General features: G+C 42.3%; 1 protein-coding gene across 2 annotated transcripts in view; it reads left to right on the top strand.

Annotated features, from left to right (window-relative positions):
- snx17 (sorting nexin 17) overlaps nt 1-21,489 on the top strand; it is a 95,149-nt gene that overhangs the window by 59,481 nt on the left and 14,179 nt on the right. The window contains exons 8-13 of one of the 2 annotated variants that reach the window (XM_038799464.1): nt 812-881; nt 4,384-4,476; nt 8,921-9,124; nt 11,433-11,555; nt 14,321-14,398; nt 15,309-15,383. In XM_038799464.1, the coding sequence (XP_038655392.1) occupies nt 812-881; nt 4,384-4,476; nt 8,921-9,124; nt 11,433-11,555; nt 14,321-14,398; nt 15,309-15,383 (643 nt within the window). The remainder of the gene's footprint in view (nt 1-811; nt 882-4,383; nt 4,477-8,920; nt 9,125-11,432; nt 11,556-14,320; nt 14,399-15,308; nt 15,384-21,489) is intronic. The other variant, XM_038799465.1, reaches the window with a different exon arrangement.

The raw sequence follows: 21,489 nt of genomic DNA, 5'->3' as shown, positions 1-21,489 counted from the left end.
GCGGTGCCAGCCTGTCCACAAACTTATAAAATTCGACTGGCAATCCATCCAGTCCCAATGCCTTACCCGACCCGCATCGCCATCCGAGCCAGCCCTATCCTTCTTTTCCACTGTGGGACACTCCAAAAGCTCCCCCGTATCCGACTGGTCTTTCGGAGGCTCTGATCTATACAACCTCTTATACAATTCCTCAAATGCTTCCGGCGCAGTCACCAGCCCCCTCGCCCCATCCCAAACCTGAACAATCTCCCGGGAGGCCACCTCCACCCACTTCAATACCTCTGTGCTCCCACACCATCTCCAACATCTTTCCAAGAGCCTGCTTTATTGGGGCCAGTGCCTCTTCCGCTGACTGTTGAGTTCCCATCATCTCCTTCCCAAGCCGTTCTAAATGCTTAGCAAGTTGACGCTCAAACTCCACTGCCATCACCTCTGCCATCGTACCCACTGTAATGGGTGCAGCCCCACCCAGCTAGCTTCCTCCCGCCATCTTTCCTTTCACAGAACTCTGCACCGTGCTCAAGTCAGCTGGCGGACTAGCACTTTTCTTGCTGTATTCTTTTGTTGGGATTTCGATATCCTCTGATAGCCACTACTTGGAGAAAGTTTGCATGAAAGTGCCTTAAAAACTGGGTGGAAAGGGCCAAGAACTGGAGTGGGAGCTACCCAATATGCGACCTGCACCTATCTGCATGTAACCACCGGACGCTCCAGCTAGGAAAGTTACCATGGAAGCAAACCAACTTCTTTGGAAGCTTGACACTGTACATGTACAAATAACCACCTTGTACTGATCATGTTTTCCTTTCAGCTACTGGGACACTGCTTATGACAATGATGTGATGGAAAATCGGGTTGGATTGAACCTCTTATACGCCCAGGTAGGTGGAGTCTTGGTGACAAAATATTTGCAACTCGAGAGTTCTACAGAACGGAGTTCTGTAGAAGTGTCATATGGGCTCAAAACGTTAACTCTGTTTCTGAATCTCCACGAATTATACCAGACTTGCTGTGTTTACCTGGCATTTTATATTTTTATTCATAATTCGGTAGAATCTTTTTCAAATGTAACCTGCCTGCCACTGTCTTCTGAATTTCAATCAGCAGATTGCCAAATGAATGACCCAAAATATTGCAGAATACTTTTTTCTCTGCCTTCCCCTGAGGTTCCAATTTGCTTTTATAATTCTTCCACCAAAGTTGATGGTTTGGATTGATCCACATTCATAACCACACCCCCACGTCCTTTATTTTATCGCCTTTTTAACAGAACAAAATAATCTTCATGCAAATATATTTTCTCAATCATTTGAACTGAGTTCCTCTCTGGCCATTTACTCGTGATGAATTCTAGGGAAATTCCATTTTTTTTAAACTAGCAGAAGTCTGGACAATTAGTGTTGCATGAGCCCAGAAATGGCATGGTATGCTTTCTCTCTTGCATGCAAACAAAATATTGCATGAATATTAATGTGTGTTTGAACTTGGAGGTGCAGTCAACTTCCAAGATATGGCAGGTTTAAATGGCTGATTTGCATCAGTGCTTTATTAAAACATTGGCAGGAAAGCTAATATTGTTCTTAATGCATGATCACCAAATGTTACCTGGTGATTTATCTCAATTCTGTTTGTGGGATCTTGCTCTGCCCAGGTTGACTGCTTGCTATGTTTGCCTGCATTACTATAAGGACTGCATTTTAAAGGTTTCGCCGGTTGTGAAGTGCCTTGGGGCATCCTGAAATAGTAAATAATCGGGGGGAGGTTTACTTCAGAATCTGTTGTGTTTTGACTCAAATTACACTATTAGTACTTTCCAAACTTTTTTCCCACTGTGATCCCATTTGAATGCTTTTAAATTGGTATGTTCAACTTGCCTTTCTGTTAAATTCTTTGTATGTGATGTGCCCCAAGCCCTGTAAAGGCTTCATGTGATGCAGTGTTTATGCTCCAAAGAATTAGGTGCTCTGCTACACCATTTCCTCCTTTCCTAATTGTACTAATGTGGATCAGATCATTCTATCCCTAAAATGGAGTCCTGCTGCTGTCGCTTTGCTCATAGCAGGGGTGTTCTAGGCCAGTCAGTCTAACCCTGGTGGTGGTGAAGTTACTGGATAGAATTCTGAGGGTCAGAATATGTCTGCACTTGGATAGACAGAGATTAATCCAGGATGATCAGCATTGGTTTGTTGAAGAAAGGTGGTGTTTGACAAATTTAATCATTTTTTGACCAGGTAACAAGGAGTCTTGATGAGGGTAATGCATTTGATGTGGTCTATATGGACTTTAGCGTGGCCAGTATACCTACCCTGCACATTTGGGTTGTAGCGGGGAAACCCACGCAGACATGGGGGAGATTGTGCAAACTCCCCACAGACAGGGGGCAGGGATCGAACCCGAGCAAGGCTTTTTATAACGTCCCTCGTGGCAGACAGGTCCAGAAAGAGTCCGTAGGATTCAACGCAAAGTGACACATTGGATCAAAAATTGGCTGAGAGGCAGAAAGCAGAAGGTGATGGTAGAGAGATGTGATGGTAGATAGACGTTTCTGTGACTGGAAGACTTTTTCCAGTGGGGTTCTGCAGGGCTCTGTGCTGGAGCCCTTATTATTTGTGGTATACATTAATTGTTTGGTCTTAAATGTAGGTGGTATGATAAAGAAAATTGTGGATCACATATTGGTAGGGTGGTAAATAGTGAGGATACTCATAGACTGCAGGAGGATATCAATGGACTGGTCAGGTGGACAAACCAGTGGCAATGGAATTCAACCTGGTAAAGTGAGATAATGCACTTGTCAAGGGCTAACAAGGCAGTGAATTACACTGTGAATGGCAGCACCCTGGAAAATTCTGAAGATCAGATGGAGCTTGGAGTGCATATCACAGATCCCTGAAGGTGGCAGGGTAGATAGATAATGTGGTTAAGAAGGCATGTAGAATACTTGCCTTTATTAGCCGAAGCATAGAATACAAGAGCAGGGGGGTCATGCTGGAACTGAATAAAATGTTAGTTTGTCCACATCTGGAGTTAAGTACTGCGTGCAGTTCTGGTCACCACATTGTGGTGTTCTTTGTGAGTTTTGTTCTTTGGATGGATGTTGTAGTGTTGACAAAGACCACAGAAACTAAGTTCATTAACAAAGCTAACATTTATTTACACTAAATTAAGCTTGACCACTCTAGTAAACAATAGTCTAGTAATCTACAATCTACACTCGACTAACGCTAGTCTCTACTATCTATAACTGTACTGTCTTCTCTATCGCTGCGCTTTCTCGCTCTCTCCCAGAAGTCTGTGAGTCGGTGCTTTATATAGTTCTACATCTAGCTCCATCTAGTGGTTAATTATGATATGACATTAACCCTTTGTATTCTGAACATTCCCATAATGTCATACACATTACAGGAATGCACTGGAGAAGGTGCAGAGGAGATTTACCAGAATGCTGCCTGGATTTGAGGGTCTGAGCTATGGCAAAATAGGATAGGCTGGAGATGTTTTTCATGGAGCAGTGAAGGTTGAGAGGGGGCCTGATAGAGATGCGTGAGTTTGAGGGGCATAGATAGGTTGAAAGGAAAGCACTTTTTCCATTCGTAAAAGGGTCAATAACCAGGGGACATAGATTTACAGTACAAAGTTAAGGAGGAGTTGAGAAACATTTATAGTCCAAGGATGGTGGGAGTCTGGAAGTCGCTGCCTGAATTCGAGTCAGAAACTCGTGTAACCTTCCTTTTTCGATAATCACTTGGGCTGCCTTGAACCCCAGGGCTGTGGTCTCAGCACTAGAAAATGGGATTTGTATAGTCCGATCTTGGACTGTCGTGGACACGATGAGCAGAATAGCCGCATTCCTGTGCTGCAAACATCTATGAATCTATGAAACTTGAGGCAGCAAAATGGGAAGCCGGCTTCTGCAAATTATGTGATAACCCAGCCAGACACTTGCTGTGGAGCATGCCAGGGATTGGTGTTCAATAAAGTTCCATTAGGCAGCTCCATGGCTGCCATTATGGACTTGGACCTTGAGATCCCAAAATGGTGTTCGATGATCTGACTGGGGATCCTAGCCAATGGTTTTGAAGCTCCTGCATTTTCATAATTACAAGCAGGATGCATTCATTTGATCTTTCCTGCTCAAGAGATTAGCACCTTCAAAGCACAGATATGAATGGATAATTATCTTTGGAATGAGAGGCTGAAGTAAAATAAATGGGCTCAGGTAAATGTATCACTAGCAATGTTGAACAACTGCCTGCCTTCAAGTTCTTTCCTCAGTGAAAACTCATGTTTGGAACACGCGCGCGCACTACTATTGTGTTATCTTGATAGTATATTTAAACAAAAGCTAGTTCGCCCTAACTAGATAAATTCCTTTTGTTATAGACAGTCACAGATATTGAACGTGGGTGGATCCTTGTAAATAAGGAGCAACACCGACAGCTGAAATCACTTCAAGAAAAAGGTTCCAAGAAAGAGGTGAGCGAGGTATTCTGGTACGTGGACTGAACACATCCAAAATGCAAGCCTATTAGTGCCAAAAATCCAACTCTTCTGAAACCTGAATCACTTAATCTGTGTTACATGTCTGTCTTCCTATGCCAATGTGACTACTGTACTGCTTTTTGAATGCAAATCTACATCATGGTCCAGGTGAGTGGAGGTGGATGGTCAGAGATAAGAATTTCAGACTATGGCACTTTTAATCATTGAGTTAGCTTTGAATTGGGCTTGACATTGTCTCTTGTAGAAAATCTCATTGTTGTTGAGTGACATACTGTAATACTGAGAACATTACAGAAGTAAAGTGTTTGGCACAAAAAAGCTTTTAAGTTTGCCGAATACATGATGAAAATCATTGCTACGCATTGGGCAGTGTTCCATTCCAATTCAGTTGCCTGCTAACTCCTGTACTGGTTTATCTGCATTGGTTTTTTGCCCCCTAATGCATTGAATTTAAAATCATAATCAGTTTGATCCAAAGCAAAGTTCTCAGTTGCCTTGACCAATCCCGTCTCAAACGTTTCTGCCTTTTTTTTAAACCTTAAGCTGGGCCGAAGGGCCTGTTTCAATGCTGTAAATATCTATGACTCTATGACCTTCTCATTCAACATTTATTCCAGCATTTGACCCTTTATTCTTTGAAATAATTTTCTTCCTTTCTGCAACACCCTCACTTTATTTATTTCCATCCCTTTCACGAAGTGCATGAGATGTTTTCTGTTTGTTATGGGGAAGTTACTGGAATCTATAATGGAGTACACAAGAACTAGGAGCAGGAGTAGGCCATCTGGCCCCTCGAGCCTGCTCTGCCATTCAATGAGATCATGGCTGATCTTTTGTGGACTCGGCTCCACTTTCCGGTCCGAACACCATAACCTTTAATCCCTTCATTCTTCAAAAAACTATCTATCTTTATCTTAAAAACATTTAATGAAGGAGCCTCCGCTGCTTCACTGGGCAAGGAATTCCATAGATTCACAACCCTTTGGGTGAAGAAGTTCCTCCCAAAATCAGTCCTAAATCGCCTTCCCCTTATTTTGAGGCTATGCCCCCTAGTTCTGCTTTCCCATGACTGAGCACTTGGAACTGATCAATATTTGCAAGAATTTATAAAATAAATGTCATATCTGATCATTCAAGTTCAATTTTTTGATGAGGCCACTAAAATTGTAAATGGGGGAGATCTGTGGATGTAATCTGCAAAGAGATCTGAAAAGCTTTTTTTGTGTTTTCTGAAGAGATTAGCAAAACTTAAAGTATTGAAGGTAACCTTGTAGGCATGATTTGTAATTGATGGGGAGGTAGGCAACAGAGAATCATAGAATGTTTGCAGCACAGAAAGAGTCCATTCCAGCTCTCTGCAAGAGAACTTTGCTAATGCCAATCCTCTGCCTTTTCTTTGTAGCCCTGCAAATCTTTATTTTCAGATAAGTATCCATTTCCCTTATTGAAAGCCATGATTGAATTTTCCTCCTAAACACACGCATTGATTTCCCAAATATTTCCAGCTGCGGAACCCTTTTGACCTCCCAAGAGGGGGTGGCACAGTGGCGTGTTGGTTAGCACTGCTGCCTAATGGCACCGAGGACCCGGGTTCAATCCTGGCCCCAGGTCACTGTCCATGTGGACATCCCCATGTTTGTGTGGGTCTCACCCCCAGAACCCAAAGATGTTTAGGCTAGGTGGATTGGCCATGCTAAATTTGCCCCTTAATTGGGGAAAATCTAATCTTAACTCTCTCCATCAGGTATCCAGTTTTTGAAATTGTTCCTGAGATTCACCTCATTTATGCAAATAGTGAATGACAATGATCCAATCACTATGTGGAACACCACTTTTGCTATTCCAAGTGACTATCTTTATCCCCAGCTCTTTCTGTTTTATAGCCAGCTTGCTGCCATCCTGCTAGTTGTTCCCTGTCTCGACTTGTTTCCTCCAAATGTTCTGACCTTAGCCAGGAGTCTGTTGTGCAGTACCTTAATTTTTTTTAAAAATTTAAATAATCTTTATTGTCACAAGTAGGCTTACATTGTAATGAAGTTACTGTGAAAAGTCCCTCGTGGTCACATTCCGGCCCATGTTCGGGTACACAGAGGAGTGATTCAGAATGTCTAATTCACCTAACAGCCGTCTTTCAGCACTTCTGGGAGGAAACCAGAGCACCCAGATGAGTCCTTAATTGCCTGTTGCCCGGTTAATGAAGAAGCGTGATGGTAACTCAGTGAGGAATGGTCTGTGATGCTCCTTAGCTATGGTTTATGTCTGACTCCTGTCTGTCTGCTGCCAGCACGCTGACTCGTTGGCTCAAGTTTGAGTGATGTTCTGCACTACATTCTTTTGTCCCTTTGCTCTAGAGAGGGATTAGGGGTAAGGGTCTAGGATTCACTGAATCATGCCTGATTCCTATCTCTGCGATTGAAACACTCGCTCACTCTGTGAAGGCCTAACCGTCTGGGGCATGGAGGCCCACTGAGAACCTTGTGTTCCGATGGGAAGAAAGACCAACTGGGCGGTGGGGTAATAATTTTGAGGTATGAAGGCAGTGAGCAACAGCAATATTTAATGTTGTGACACATCAGAATGTGACAAGTGGCAATGTTCCCCAACTACTGGTACTTAATCCACCCATGCCCATGATGTGTCCCTACAACACAGTGGGCTAAACAGCTGGCTTGTAATGCAGAACAATGCCAGCAGCGCAGGTTCGATTCCCATACCGGCCACCCCGAACAGGTGCTGGAATGTGGCAACTAGGGCTTTTCAAAGTAACTTCATTGAAGTCTACTTGTGACAACAAGTGATTATTATTATTAGATCCCTTTTTGTATGAGATGTTCATTGCCTGGCACTTGTGTGGCGCGAATGTAACTTGCCACTTGTCATTGCAAGCCTGAATATTATCCAGGTCTTGCTGCATTTGGACATGAACTGCTTCATTATCTGAGGAGTTGCGAATGGTACTGAACATTGTCCAGTCATCTGCAAACATCCCTACTTCTGACCTAATGATGGAAGGGAGGGCATTGATGAAGTGGCTGAAGATGGTTGGGCCTAGAATATCTGCAGTGCGGGCAGCACGGTGGCGCAGAGGGTTAGCCCTGCTGCCTCACGGCGCTGAGGTCCCAGGTTCGATCCCGGCTCTGGGTCACTGTCCGTGTGGAGTTTGCACATTCTCCCCGTGTTTGCGTGGGTTTCGCCCCCACAACCCAAAGATGTGCAGGTTAGGTGGATTGGCCACGCTAAATTGCCCCCTAATTGGAAAAAATTAATTGGGTACTCTAAATTTAAAAAAAAAAGAAGAAAAAAAAAAGAATACCTGCAGTGATATCCTGGAGCTGAGATGATTGACCTCCAACCATCTTCCTTTGTGCCAGGTATGACTCCACACAGCAGAGTTTCACCCCTGATTCCCATTCATTCCAGTTTAGCTAGGGCTCCTTGATGCCATACTCGGTCAAATGCTGTCTTGATGTCAAGGGCAGTCACTCTCTCCTCACCTCTGGCATTCAGCTCTTTTGTCCATGCTTGAACTAAGGCTGAAATGTCAGGGACATAGTGACCCTGGCAGTACTCATCTGACAGGGTTCATTAACATAATCAACATTATCGAATGCTTTGGTTATTTAAACATCTCAATTAGACCATTCTGTAATCTTCTATATTCAAGACAATCGCCAACTAGTCTCTACAACCTGTCTTCAAAATTGAGTTAATTTAGCCCCGGTATAATTATGGTGAATTTGTGCTTCATCTCAACATAGCCAATATCTCCTTCCTTGAGTGTAATGATTTGAACTGAATGCAGTATTTTAGAGGCAATGCAACCAGAACTTTATGTAACTGCAGCATAACTTCCACCTCTTTATATTGAAACCCCCTTGAGGTGAGGACTTAATATTTCACAAATCTTTTTCTTTGTCCCTTTTTCCAAATAATTAACATGGTATTTATTTATTTACTGTTTGTCAAACCTTGATGTACACAAATGGCAGGCTCTAGTGAAATGAAATGAAAATCGCTTATTGTCACAAGTAGGTTTCAATTCAGTTACTGTGAAAAGACCCTAGTCGCCACATTCCGGCGCCTGTTCGGGGAGGCTGGTACGGGAAGTCTGGTAGTTCCTATATTAGCAGAGTAACTACACTTCAAAATACTTCATTGACTAGAGAATGCTTTGGGAAATCCTCGTGCCATGAACGGCATCATGCAAATAGTTTTTTCATGTGTAGAAATGAATGTGGTCACCATGTTGTGTACTATCCTGCTTTCCTGATTGAAGAAAGCAAGACCCTTGTGTTTGTACATTTTTGTTTGTATGTTTTTTTTAATGTGCATAGTTTTATCTTTCATATCTACAAAGTATTTTGTCACCCTTAAAGGACACAGCTGTGAAGATGTAAATTGTTGTGTTTCTATGCAGTTTATCAGCCTGGCTCAAACGCTGAAGTATTATGGATATATCAAGTTTGACCCTTGCATCACTGATTTCCCAGAGAAAGGTTGTCATGTAATAGTCAGTGCTGGTAACAATGAACTGAATTTTCACGTCAAATTGCCCAATGACCAAATCAAAGAAGGTAGTTTCAAGGTCACACGCATGAGATGCTGGCGTGTTACTTCCTCCGTAAGTATTACAGGAAGGTTTTTTTAAGCATTTTACTGTCCCGGTATTATGGGAAAGCTTGCTGCAGGAAGCTCTCAACTTGTTTGAAAAAATTGGAAGCTGGACTCTTTCCTCCAACTGTTCAATTTAAGTTGCTTGAAATGCAGCATTGCTTCATTTGTGCTTATTCTAGGAAAATTACAGATCATGTAATCCTCCCAAGGAGGATTATAATTTTAGTCAGCACTCCGTGCTGATTTTCTTAAAATCTTGTGACCGCTTTAGCTCAATAGTAGCACTGCCTCTTTTGTCAGAAAATTGAGTATTCAAGCCCAACTCTGGAGCATATCACCTTGACGACTGATATTTATATTATAGTACCGAAGGAGTCCTATTGAAGGTGCAAACCTTTAGATGAGATGTTACTTTTAGATTCTTATCAGCCTTTTCAGGTGGACTAAAAGGTCCAAGTGTGTGATTTGAAAAAGACCAGGGATGTTCCTGGAGACCTGGCCAACATTTATCCCTCAATTAAAATCCACAGGATTGATTACCTCCGCTTCCAGTGCCATGCCTGTTTAAAATTTCGTTATTGGGCACAATATTCTAATCTAATATTTTAAGTGTGGTTATGATACCGGTTGAGCGTTCAATTCCTTGTGACAAATTTAGCTTTACTATCATCAAAATTGCTTGATTTAAAACTTAATTGGTTTGCTGAAGTACTTCAGGGAAGAAAGCTCCTACCCTTCTGACCCCATTATGCAATTGACACTTATTAATGTCCTAGGTCGTCTAGCAAGCCAGTCCTCTGTACAATTACGATGTCAAGGAAGTGGCTCACTCCACTTAGGGCAACTAAGGGTGGCAATACGCAAGGCATTGCCAGCATGTCTTGCATCATCAGCAAAGAAAACAATTCCCTGAACTTCAAGTCTGGCTCAAGCAACAGACTACTAGGTCAACCGCAAACTTGTTTCTAATGCTAGCTATGTCATCTTGAAGCCATCTTAACCATCAAGATACATCTTTGTTTTTTGCTTTCCCCCCCTCCTCCTTCCCCACTGTCGAGGAGGACGGTCACTAATTAGTTACTGATGTGTCAGAGTTTCGAGCCTCGCTATTGGGCATCTGATAGCAGGATCCTGCATAGATTCATAGAATTTACAGTGTAGAAAGAGGCCATTCAGCCCATCAAGTCTGCATCGGTCACTGGCTATTCTTGTAGCATGATGAGCAGCACAACCAAGCAGGAATCCAAAATTGAGTGCATTCCTCCATTTACACAGATACACAGCATTATCCTATTGAATGTGTAAAATGTATCCTGCTCCATGGCAGGGCAGATGCATTGGAGCCATGGTATTTGCATGGTGAATACATTTGGAAAATATTTCTTTCCAGGTTTCAATAGACACCATTTAATTGGTGTTGGGTGATTGAATAAAGAATGACAGTGGGTTCTTCCTGATGGTGATAATAATAGCTTATTGTCACAAGTAGGCTTCAACGAAGTTACTGTGAAAAGCCCCTGGTCGCCACATTCCGGTGCCTGTTTGGGGAGGTCGGTACAGGATTAGAACCCGCGCTGCTGGCATTTTCTGCATTGCAAGCCAACTATTTACCCACTGTGCTAAACCAGCCCCAGATGGTAATCCTCCAATTTAAAATTCACTTTCACCTTTTTAGGTTATCCTTCATTTCTCCTCTTCGGCTTGAAGGAACTGTGCTTTACTGTAAAATTGCTTGTTTTGGCATCGATGACATAGTGTAAGATTTTTATCAATAGTTGGTTGAAAGTATCCTGTATTTTTTCTTCCAGAATAAGTATCTCAGTCCAAAGGGTTAGCTGGATTGGCCATGCTAAATTGCCCTTAGTGTCCAAAAAATGTTAAGTGTTGTTTACTGGGTTACGAGGATAGGGTAGATGCGTGGGCTTCAGTGGGATGCTCTTTGTAAGGGCCGGTGCAGACCCGATGGGCCGAATGGCCTCCTACACTGTAACCTCTATGATTTAATGCAGGCATATCTTTTGATTCTTTGTGATGAACCTTGATGTTACTAGCTGTGTTTTCTACTGTTTAAACCCATACACTAACACTTTAGTCAGAAGAATTGGTTATTCTGAATCTGCAACAGTATGACGCAATTCTTTATTCACAAAGCATTGACTTGACTAAGAACTATTCAAATTGAAAGCAATTATGTTCAGATTGCCATGAATTAAATTGCTATATATTTAGATGCTTCATAAAATGTTGAACCAAATTGAGATTTGTTTTAAACTACTTGGATTTTTAATTGTGGTTATTTTTGTTTTAAATGCTAGCAAGTTCCACTAGTGAATGGCACAGCAAATAGTCCAGTGAAGACAGAGACTAAATTGGAATTGGCTTTTGAGTATTTGATGAGCAAAGACCGACTCCAATGGGTGACTATTTCCAGCCCTCAGGTGAGGCACGTGTTTGATTCAGAACAACAATCTTTGATTTAATTTATTGTCACATGAACCGAAGTATAGTGAAGAGTATTTTTCTGCGGCCAAGGGAACATACGTAGTACGTACATAGTAGACAAAAAAAGAATAATCAACAGAGTATATTGACAAATGGTACATCGACAAACATTGATTGGTTACAGTGCGGACAAAGGGCCAAACAAAGCAAATACATGAGCAAAAGCAGCATAGGATGTCGTGAATAGTGCTTTTCACTGTACTTTGGTACATGTGACAATAAATCAAATCAAATGTTTTCCTTGTGTTTGCCCAGAAGTTAAAATTAAGTGAGCTTCTCAATTGTCATAATTAGAATGGTGTTTTAAAAATTCATTCTTGGGAAATGGGTGTTGCTAGCTCGGGCAGCATTTATTGTCCATCCCTAATTGCCCTTGAGAATGTGGTGGTGGGCTGCTGCCTTGAACTGCTATCGTTCATGTGGTGTGCATACACCAACAGTGCCGTTAGGGAGGAAATTCCAGGATTTTTACGTAACAACAATGAAGGCGCAGCAATATATTTCGAAGTCGGGATGATAAATTGCTTGGAGGTGTTCCCATGTCTCCTGCCCTTGTCTATTTAGAAAGTAGTGCTTGAGTTTGGAAGGTGCTGTCTCATGGGTTTTTACGCTGCATCTTGTAGATGATACCCACTGCTGCCACTGTGCATCACTGGTGAGTGCGTGAATGTTTGTGGACGGAGAGCCAATCACGCAGGCTTCTTTGTCCTGAATGGTGTCAAGCTGTTGCAGCTGCACTCATTCAGGCAAGTGGAGAGTATTTAATCATAATTCTGACTTGTGCCTTGTACTTGATGGACAGGCTTTGAAGAATCAAGAGGTTTGTTACTTGCTACAGGATTCCTAGCTTCTGACCTCTTACAGCTAAAGCATTTATATGGCTAGTCCAGTTTCTTGTCAATCGTGACTCCCTCTCCCTCTGTCTTTGGCCCCCCCCCCCCTCTCCAAGGATGTTGATCGTGAGGGATTCAGCAATGGCAATGTCATGGGGCAATGGTTGGATATCCCTTGCTGGAGATGGTTATTGTCTGGCACTTGCGTGGCATGAATGTTACTTGCCACTTGTCAGCCCAAGTCTGTATATTGTCCGGATCTTTTAACATTTGGACATGGACTGCTGGATGGACATGGACTGCTTCAGTATCGGAGGATTTCCAGATGATGCTGAACATTGTGCAGTCATCAGCAAACATCCCCAAATCTGATTTTATGGAAGGACGAACATTGATGAAGATGGTTCGGCCTTCCTGCATTAGTATCCTGGAGCGGAAATAATTGACCTCCAACAACCATAATCATTTTGCTTTTGTACAGGGGCTCCTTGATGCCATATTCATTCAAATGCTGCCAATATCACCTCATCTCCAGCTCCTTTTGTCCATGTTTGAACCAAGGTTGTAATGAGGTCAGGAGCTGAGTGACCCTCGTGGAATGTTTTACCACTAATACTTTAGTAAAAATCATAGAATTTACAGTGCAGAAGGAGGCCATTCGGCCCATCGAGTCTGCACCGGCTCTTTCAAAGAGTACCCTACCCAAGGTCAACACCTCCACCCTATCCCCATAATTTTGGACACTAAGGACAATTTATCATGGCCAATCCACCTAACCTGCACATCTTTGGACTGTGGGAGGAAACCGGAGTACCCGGAGGAAACCCACGCAGACACGGGGAGAACGTTCAGACTCCGCACAGACAGTGACCCAAGCCGGGAATCGAATCTGGGACCCTGGAGCTGTGAAGCAATTGTGCTAACCATCATGCTACCGTGCTGCCCCCAATGTGTTCTCTCATCTGGCAGAATCCAACCTGAGCGTCTGAGCAGGTTATTGCTCAGCGACTGCCATTTGATAGCAATGTTGATGACCCCTTTCATTACTTTACTCATGATCCAGAGTAGACTGATACGGTGGTACTTGACTGGGTTGGATTTGTCCTGCTTTCTGCATAGGACGTAGCTGGACAGTGTCCCACATTGCAGGTTAGATGCCAGTATTGTAGCTGTGCTAGAACAGCTTGGCTACTGTCACGGCAGTTGCTGAAACATGGTCAGGACCCACAGCCTTTACAGTATCCAATGCCTTTAGCAATTTCTTGATACCTCATGGAGTGAATCGAATTGGCTGAAGACTGACATCTGTGATGCTGCTGTGGATCTCGGAACTTTGGGGTACTGTACCCAGCTAAACTCAGTCACATTCCAGGGCAGGGAGAAGTGAAACCTGACCAGCCTGGTGGAGGAAGTTAAAAAGGACTTGCAGAGGTGGGGAAATTGTGAGGACCTGTATGGGTAACTACTGTCCAGGGCACGCTCACCACTGGATGAGACGAGGGTTTGAAATAGGGTGGGGCTCTGAATGAAGCACTGCACAGGGTCAACGCCTCCACTTGCACAAGGTTAAGGCTAAAGCAGCAGAAAGTGGTACACAGCTCACTTAACTAAAACCCGAAATTTTATTGTTTTCAGCCCCTGCCGAGTGCCATCCGCAGTCTGCTTTGCATCATCAGACGTAACATGGCTGAGCTCAGAAATCCATGTGATAGCATTAAATTGAAGTTTATGGTACAGCACTTAATGCTATCAATGTATGATTCTGTTGGAAATGCCAAATGTCACGCCAGATATGCATTGATGTAATGAAAATTTAATATGCTGAAAGGCTGAGATTTGTTCTGACTGGTATTTTTTTTTCAAATTAGGCAATAATGATGAGTATATCTTTGCAAGCAATGGTGGATGAGCTAATGGTGAAGAAATCAGGTGGCAACTTAAAGAAGGTGAATTAACTTTTTTATTTTTAAATTTGTTAGGTCAGGGACTTGTCTGAATTTTAAGCAATAATCTATCCCATCCTCCAGGTGTAGGATGTTGTGATCCATGCATAGATGGAAAAAGTGCACACCTTTTATTTTTGTCCTGAAGCAATTTGAATGTTGTGAATATTAACCTGCACCAACACCAAGAACTTGCAATTATATAGTGTTTTTAACTTGGCAAATATTTCCCACGGCACTTAACAGGAAAATTATCAGATAAAAATTGACTCTAGTAAGTGCCATAATACTTTAAAAACACAAGCTTTGCAGTGCTGATGTATCAACGTTCAGTGAAGTGTGAAGTTTTTAATTTGTTCTTGGGATATTGATGTTGATGACAATGTATTACTCGGTTGCCTTTAAGAAGATGGTAGTAGACCTCTTGAACCACAGCACCTTGTATGGTGAAGGTGCTCTTGCAAAGCTGTTGGATGGAGTTTTCTGATTTGGCCCAGCAATGAGGAAGGAATGATGTGCGACTTGGAGGTCATGGTGTTTCCATGCACCTGCTGCACTTGTACTTGCATATTTGGGAAGTACTGTTAAAGAAACCATAGTGAGTCAATCAACTTACCCTGTAGATCGGTATGCCATTTGGTAAAGGGAATAGATAGTGGAATAGTGGTTAGCACTACTGCCTCACAGCACCCAACACCCGGTTCAGTTCCGGCCTTAGGTGACTGTGTGAAAGTTTGCACGTTCTCCCCCCACTGTCTGTGTGGATTTCCTCCAGGTGCTCAGCTTTCCTACGGGTGCCAATCCAATCAGTGAGTTGCTTCCTCTATTTGCAGCTTCACCAATCCAGACAAGTGTTCCATCAGAATGAACAGGCAATTTGCATTTCTAATTTATATTTTCCTTCAACCTGTAGATGCTGAAGAAGCGTATGAATGGTTCGTTACGTCGGTCAGACAGCCAGCAAGCTGTGAAATCACCTCCACTTCTGGTTAGAACATTTAACCTTGCAATTTGATTTCCTCTCGAGTAAGATGGGTAAAACCAGTGGCTTGGTTACCACATCCACTGATGGATAAAATGGTCTGTGGTCTGTCCTGGGATCTACAACTACTAGAAAGCATTGATCTGCAATGCAAAAGGCAGGCTTTTTATTGGAATAGTGTAACTCTTGTCCCATGTTATGTGCGTACAGCACCTCTTCCTGCATTATGTTCATTAAAAACAGCTCGTATGTCCAACTTTTCATTTCAAAATTAAATACAACATTTTTTCCCAATTGTCCTACTGTTTCTGTTTTAAATCTCAAAAGGGCTCTTACTTATTTTCCGGGGGAGGCAGCAGCACAGTGATATTGTCACTAGATTACCAATCCAGAGACCCAGGGCAAGATCTCGGCACCCGGGTTCAAATCCTGCCACAGCAGCATGAATTAAATTAGAAGTGGGAATTAAAAGTCTAAAGATAACAATGAAACCATTGCTGATTTTCGGAAAAATCTTTATGGTTCACTAATGCCTTTAAGTGATGGAAATCTGTCATCCTTTTCTGGCCCACATATGACTCATACTCCACAGCAATGAGGTTGACTCTCAAATACCGTTTCAAATGGGCAGGCAGTAAATGCTGGCCCAGCCAGCAACGTTCACATCACGCAAGAACAAATCCTCCCAAATACATTCTGAATGCTATGAAACTTTAAACACTTACCAATTGTCTGTAAATCTATAAACAAGGTTTAGAAAGACCATTCCAATGCCATAGGACCTTGGCAGTTGAAGGCACAGCCACCATAGAATTACAGTGCAGGAGGAGGCCATTCAGCCCATCGGGTCTGCACCAGCCCTTGGAAAGAGCAATAAGAGAAACGCAAATATCAAGGCGGCTAGAAGACAGAGGTAGGGAGGGTGAATTCATAGGGGGCTTTGAAAACCAGGTGAGAATTTTAATGTTGAGGCTTTGCTTAACTAGGAGCTAGTGTAGAATAAAGTGGATAAGGGTAAATGTGGCGAAGAGAATTTATGCGAGTAAGGACGCAGCAAAATTTTGGGACCTCAAGATTACGGAGGGTACATGTCGGATGCCACCTAAGATTGAGTTGGAATAAAGATAATCCCCATTTCGTCTGTTGTAAGAACACATTGTAATTTTAAAACAGCTTTTAAAATGTGGAGCTCTCCCGGATTGCATTATTGGCAGTGACCTCTATTTTGGATTTATACTCCCAGAGACTAGTCCAGTGACAATACCTGTACACCACCGCCTCCCTGCTCTTGAGGTGGCCTAAGTGGACATGGAAATACTGCTCAGGCCCAGGCCACTGTTTGCCACCAGGTTCCAGTGTGAGTCTTGCAGCAGCCACATGTTGGCCCAATTCCCCAACTCTTAAGGAAAATGCCAATCAGATGCAAGTCATCCGCAAGGTGCTCCTGCCAGAACCACTCTGTTACTGTCATAGTGTTCTCTTATAAGGAAGATTTCTAGCAGCATGCTTTGATGTCTTGGTTCAGATGTTAGTCAGGTATTTTTTCAGGTAGCACTTGCTGTGTCAATGAGCAGAGAGGCAGCACTTTGTCCAGGGCAAGGATCTCAACAAACCTTTTCACTTTTTTTTGTTGCAAAATTGATTTTGTTTAGAGTTTTTCAATTTAGCACTCCATTTTTGGGAACACATGAGGCAAGCTAAACAAGAAATAGAGGGAGGTAAGTCTAGAGATCACAAAGGCATGAATGAGGATTTCAGCAGCAGATGAGCTTAAACGAGACAGATGATATCAGAGCAAAAAATAGATGGCCTTAATGTTGGCAAGTATGTGGTCAGAAACTCATCTTGAGGTCAAATACAACATCAAAATTGCGACCAATCAAGGAGAAGGATGGTGTCAATGACTCAAGAATGCAGTTTGCAACAGGGACCAAAGGCAGTATCTTTGGTCTTCTCATTCTGCTCATTCAGTACTGGGTATAAAAGAGTCTAGGTGGTGGTAAGTTAGAGAACTGTGTTGTCAGCATATGTATGAAATTGCATTGTGTTTTCGGCTGATGAGGGAGAGCATGTTGATGGGAAAGAAAGAAATAGAGGCCGATGTCGGCCATTTGGCCTCTCTGGCGTGGCTTTAATTCCACTTTCCTGCCTGCTACCATAATCTTTTGACTCCCTCATGGATCAAGAGTCTTTATAACTAACTCTGCCTTGAATGTATTCAATGACCCAGTCTCCATTATTCTTTGGGTAGTAAATTTCAAACACTAATGACCCTTTGAGAGATGAAATTCCTCCTTATCGTCCATCTTAAATGGGCGACTCCTTATTTTGATACGGTAACCCTCAACCCCAATGTAAGGGTGTCTTCTTTTCCTTCAATGCAAGGATATTCTTAAATAAGGAGAACAAAGCTTCATGCTATATTCCAGGTGTAATCTCATGAATGTCCCCTGTGCAGCTGTAACATGACTTCCCTACTTTTATATTCCATCCCCTTGCAATAAAGACCAGCAATTCATTTGCCTTCCTAAAACTTGCTGGACCTAATGTTTTGTGATTCACGTGCAAGGACACCCACATCTGCACCACAGCATTCTTCAGTGTTTCTCTATTTAAATACTATTTTGATTTTCTATTCCCATCAAAGTGGAAAACCTCATTTTCCCACGTTATGTTCCATCTGCCCACTCACTAGTTACCTATATTCCTTTGCGGACTCTTTGTATCCTCATCACATCTTGCTTTCCTATCTATCTTTGTATCGTCCATTATAATACGCTCAGTGCCTTTATAGTCAGAAAGTCAGTATAAATTGTGAATAGTTGAGGCCCCAGTCCCAATTCCTGTAGCATCCGCTAATTACGGTTCTTCAACTGAAAATGGCTAATTCATCCTGATTGTTGCCTCTTAGTAACCTATCATGCTAGTATTTTACCCCCAGTACTTATTCTGTGTTGTATACTTTTGTGTGGCACCTTATTAAGTGACCTTTAGAAATCCAAATACATCATCTACTGGTTTCCCTTTTTCCATTCGACTAGTTACATCCTCCAGAAACTCCAATAAATTTATTTACATTTCATACAATCAAGCACAGTCAGCCTGATTTTATTATCATTTTTCTTGATAAATACTTTCAACATTTTCCCAATGACACATGTTAGGCTGATAGAGATGTTACATTCCTGGTTTTCTAATCCACTGAGACAGTTCCAGCATCGAGAGAATTTTGGAAGATTACAGTCAATGCATCCACCACTTCTGCAGCCATGTCCTTTTAGACCCGGGATGTAGGCTGTCAGGTCCAGAAGACTTGGAAGCTTTTAGTGCCATTACTTTAGCTATAACTTTTTTTCCAGTGATGGTGATTGTTTCTCCCTCCCTTTTGCTCCCTGACCTTCAAATAGACATTCTATGTCTTTGACTGTGAAGGCAGATACAAAATATTTGTTTGAAGTCTGCCATTTCCTTATTTCCAATTATTAATTTTCCGTTCTCATCCTCTCAGGGACCAGTGTTTACTTAAGCTATTCTTGTTTACATTCTTGTCTGTTTTTATATTAATTTATTCTCATTCTAAATTTTTCATCTTGATTTTTTTTTTAGTCATCCTTTACTGGTTTATAAAACTTTGCCAATCTTCTGGCTTATCACTGATCTTCGCAACATTGTACACCTTTTCTTTGAATTTAACAGCATCCTCAACTTCTTTAGATAACCACAGATTATACATCCTTCCATTACTGTCTCACTGGAATCTATCTTTGAGAGTTTTGAAGTATCTCCTTAAATGTGTGCAGGTGCTTATCTATTGTCTTAACTTTTAACCTATTTTCTTAGTTGACTGAAAGCAACTCTATCTTTGTAAGTGCTTCACAAAGGGCGCAGAATATGCTCTGGGTGAGGGACTTCAGTGTTCAATGTTGGTAGTACCAACGCACACCGAGATGGCAAGATGTAACTAGTGGGGTGCCACATGGTTCGGTCCTTGGGCTCCAGCTATTTACAATCTATATTAATGACTTGGATAAAGGGATAAAAGGTTCTATAGCCATATTTGCAGGTGACACAAAAATAGGTGGGACAGTAAGTTGCAATGAGGAATAAGAACCGTACAAACGTACATAGATAGGTTAGGAGAGTGGGCCAAAATGTGACAGGTGGAGTTTAACGTGGACAAATGTGTGGTCATGCATTATGGTTGGAAAAAATGTAAAGGCAACTTGTCTAAATGGGGAGAGACTTCGGGATGCTCCGATGCAGAGAGATCTGGGTGTCCTTGTGCATGAGTCACAGAAAACGAGTATGCAGATGCAGCAGATAATACGGAAAGCTAATGGAATGTTGCCATGGAATGTTTTGGCAAAAGGAATTGAGTACAAAGGTATGGAAGTGTTATTGCAACTATACAAGTGCACAGTTTTGGTGATTGAGGGGTTTATCGTATAAGAAAAGATTGAACAGTTTAGGCCTATACTCGTTAGAGTTTAGAAGAATGAGGGGAGATCAAATTGAGGTATTCAAGATGCTAAAAGTTATGGATAAAGTTGATGTGAAGCAGCTGCTTCCTCTTGTGGGGCATTCTAAAACAAGCTGTCATAATCTTGGAATAAGTGGAAGCAAATTTAAAACCGATTTGAGGAAAAACTACTTCCCACAAAGGGTTGTGAATCTGGAATTTGCTTCCCCAAAGTGCTGTGGATGCAGGGACGGTGAGCAAACGTAAAGGGGAGTTTAGACGTATTTTTAATTGGTAATGTGTTGAAGGGTTATGGAGAACGGGCAGGAGAGTGGAGTTGAGGCCAGGATGGAATCAGCCATGATCACGTTGAAGGTGTTCAAGCTCAGGAGGCTAAATTGCCTAGTCCTACTCCTAGGTCATGTGTTCTCGGGAGGAGATGCTGTGGCTGATTTTTGCAATCCAGCTCTTGGTCTGTAGCATTGTAGGTAACAGATGAGGTATATATCAACCATGATAGAATGGCGGAGCAGACTCGATGGGCCGAGTGGCTTAATTCTGCTCCTATATCTTAACTTTTTTTTTTAAATGTATTTTATTCCAAATGTATATGAAAAGTTACAACATGTGATTCAGGAAACCACCTTCCCAACACACAACTATGTAGTTTGTACACATTTTACCCCCTTTTTCACCATCCCACCCCTTACCTCCTCAAACACAGTCACAAATATCCTGGACCTTGCCTTGAAGCACGTATTTAATCTTTACTAGCCAAAGAAAGTCATACAAGTCACCTAGCCAGGCCGCTACCCCAGGTGGCAGTGCCGACCACCACTCCAATAGGATTCATCACCGGCAACATCGGTCTTCCTCTTCACCATCTGCTCTGGCTTCTACGATATCCCAAATATCACCACCAAAGGGTCCAGCATCACCTCTTCCCTCACTGTCCTTGTTAGCAACGCAAATACTCCCACCCAGAATCTCCAACTTTTCGCAGCCCAATGATTCACTGGTCCCCGCCACTTTTCACACTTGCCTGTCACCCCTGAAAGAATCCACTCGTTCTTGCTGCGTCCTATGCACCCTGTGTACAACCTTGAACTGTATCAGGCTCATCCTTGCATACGAGGAGGTCACATTTACCCTTGTAGCGTCTTACTCCATTCTCCCCAGTTTATCTCCCCACCCAGCCGAACTTATGAACTTCTAATCCTGTCTGATACACATTACTAGGTCTAAAATAGCCTGTTCCTTGGATGTTTTCAGAATTTATTTTTTTCAAGAAACTGTCCCGGGGGTACTTTATGAACTTGTCCTGAAAGCTACTTTTTGATTTGTTCAGTCTATATATTGAAATTGACCATGATTATTGTGGTACCTTTCTTCGAGGTCCCTGTTATTTCTTGATGCATCCTCTGTCCTCCAGTGTAGCTACTGTTAGGGAACCTATAAACTACTTCCATCAGTGACTTATTTTATGGTACTATTACTTATCAGCACCCTAACTGGTACTACATTCTTTGAGCCGAGATCATTTCTCATGAGTGGACTAATCTCATCCTTTTAACAGAGCAATCCTACCTCCTTGTCCTTTCTTCCTATCCTAAAGTAACAAATATCTTTTTCAGTTCAGTAATGGCTATTAAT

The sequence above is a fragment of the Scyliorhinus canicula genome, chromosome 6, assembly GCF_902713615.1.
Source record: "Scyliorhinus canicula chromosome 6, sScyCan1.1, whole genome shotgun sequence".
In the NCBI taxonomy this organism is placed as follows: domain Eukaryota; kingdom Metazoa; phylum Chordata; class Chondrichthyes; order Carcharhiniformes; family Scyliorhinidae; genus Scyliorhinus; species Scyliorhinus canicula.
This window is presented reverse-complemented; position numbering and strand designations above follow the sequence as displayed.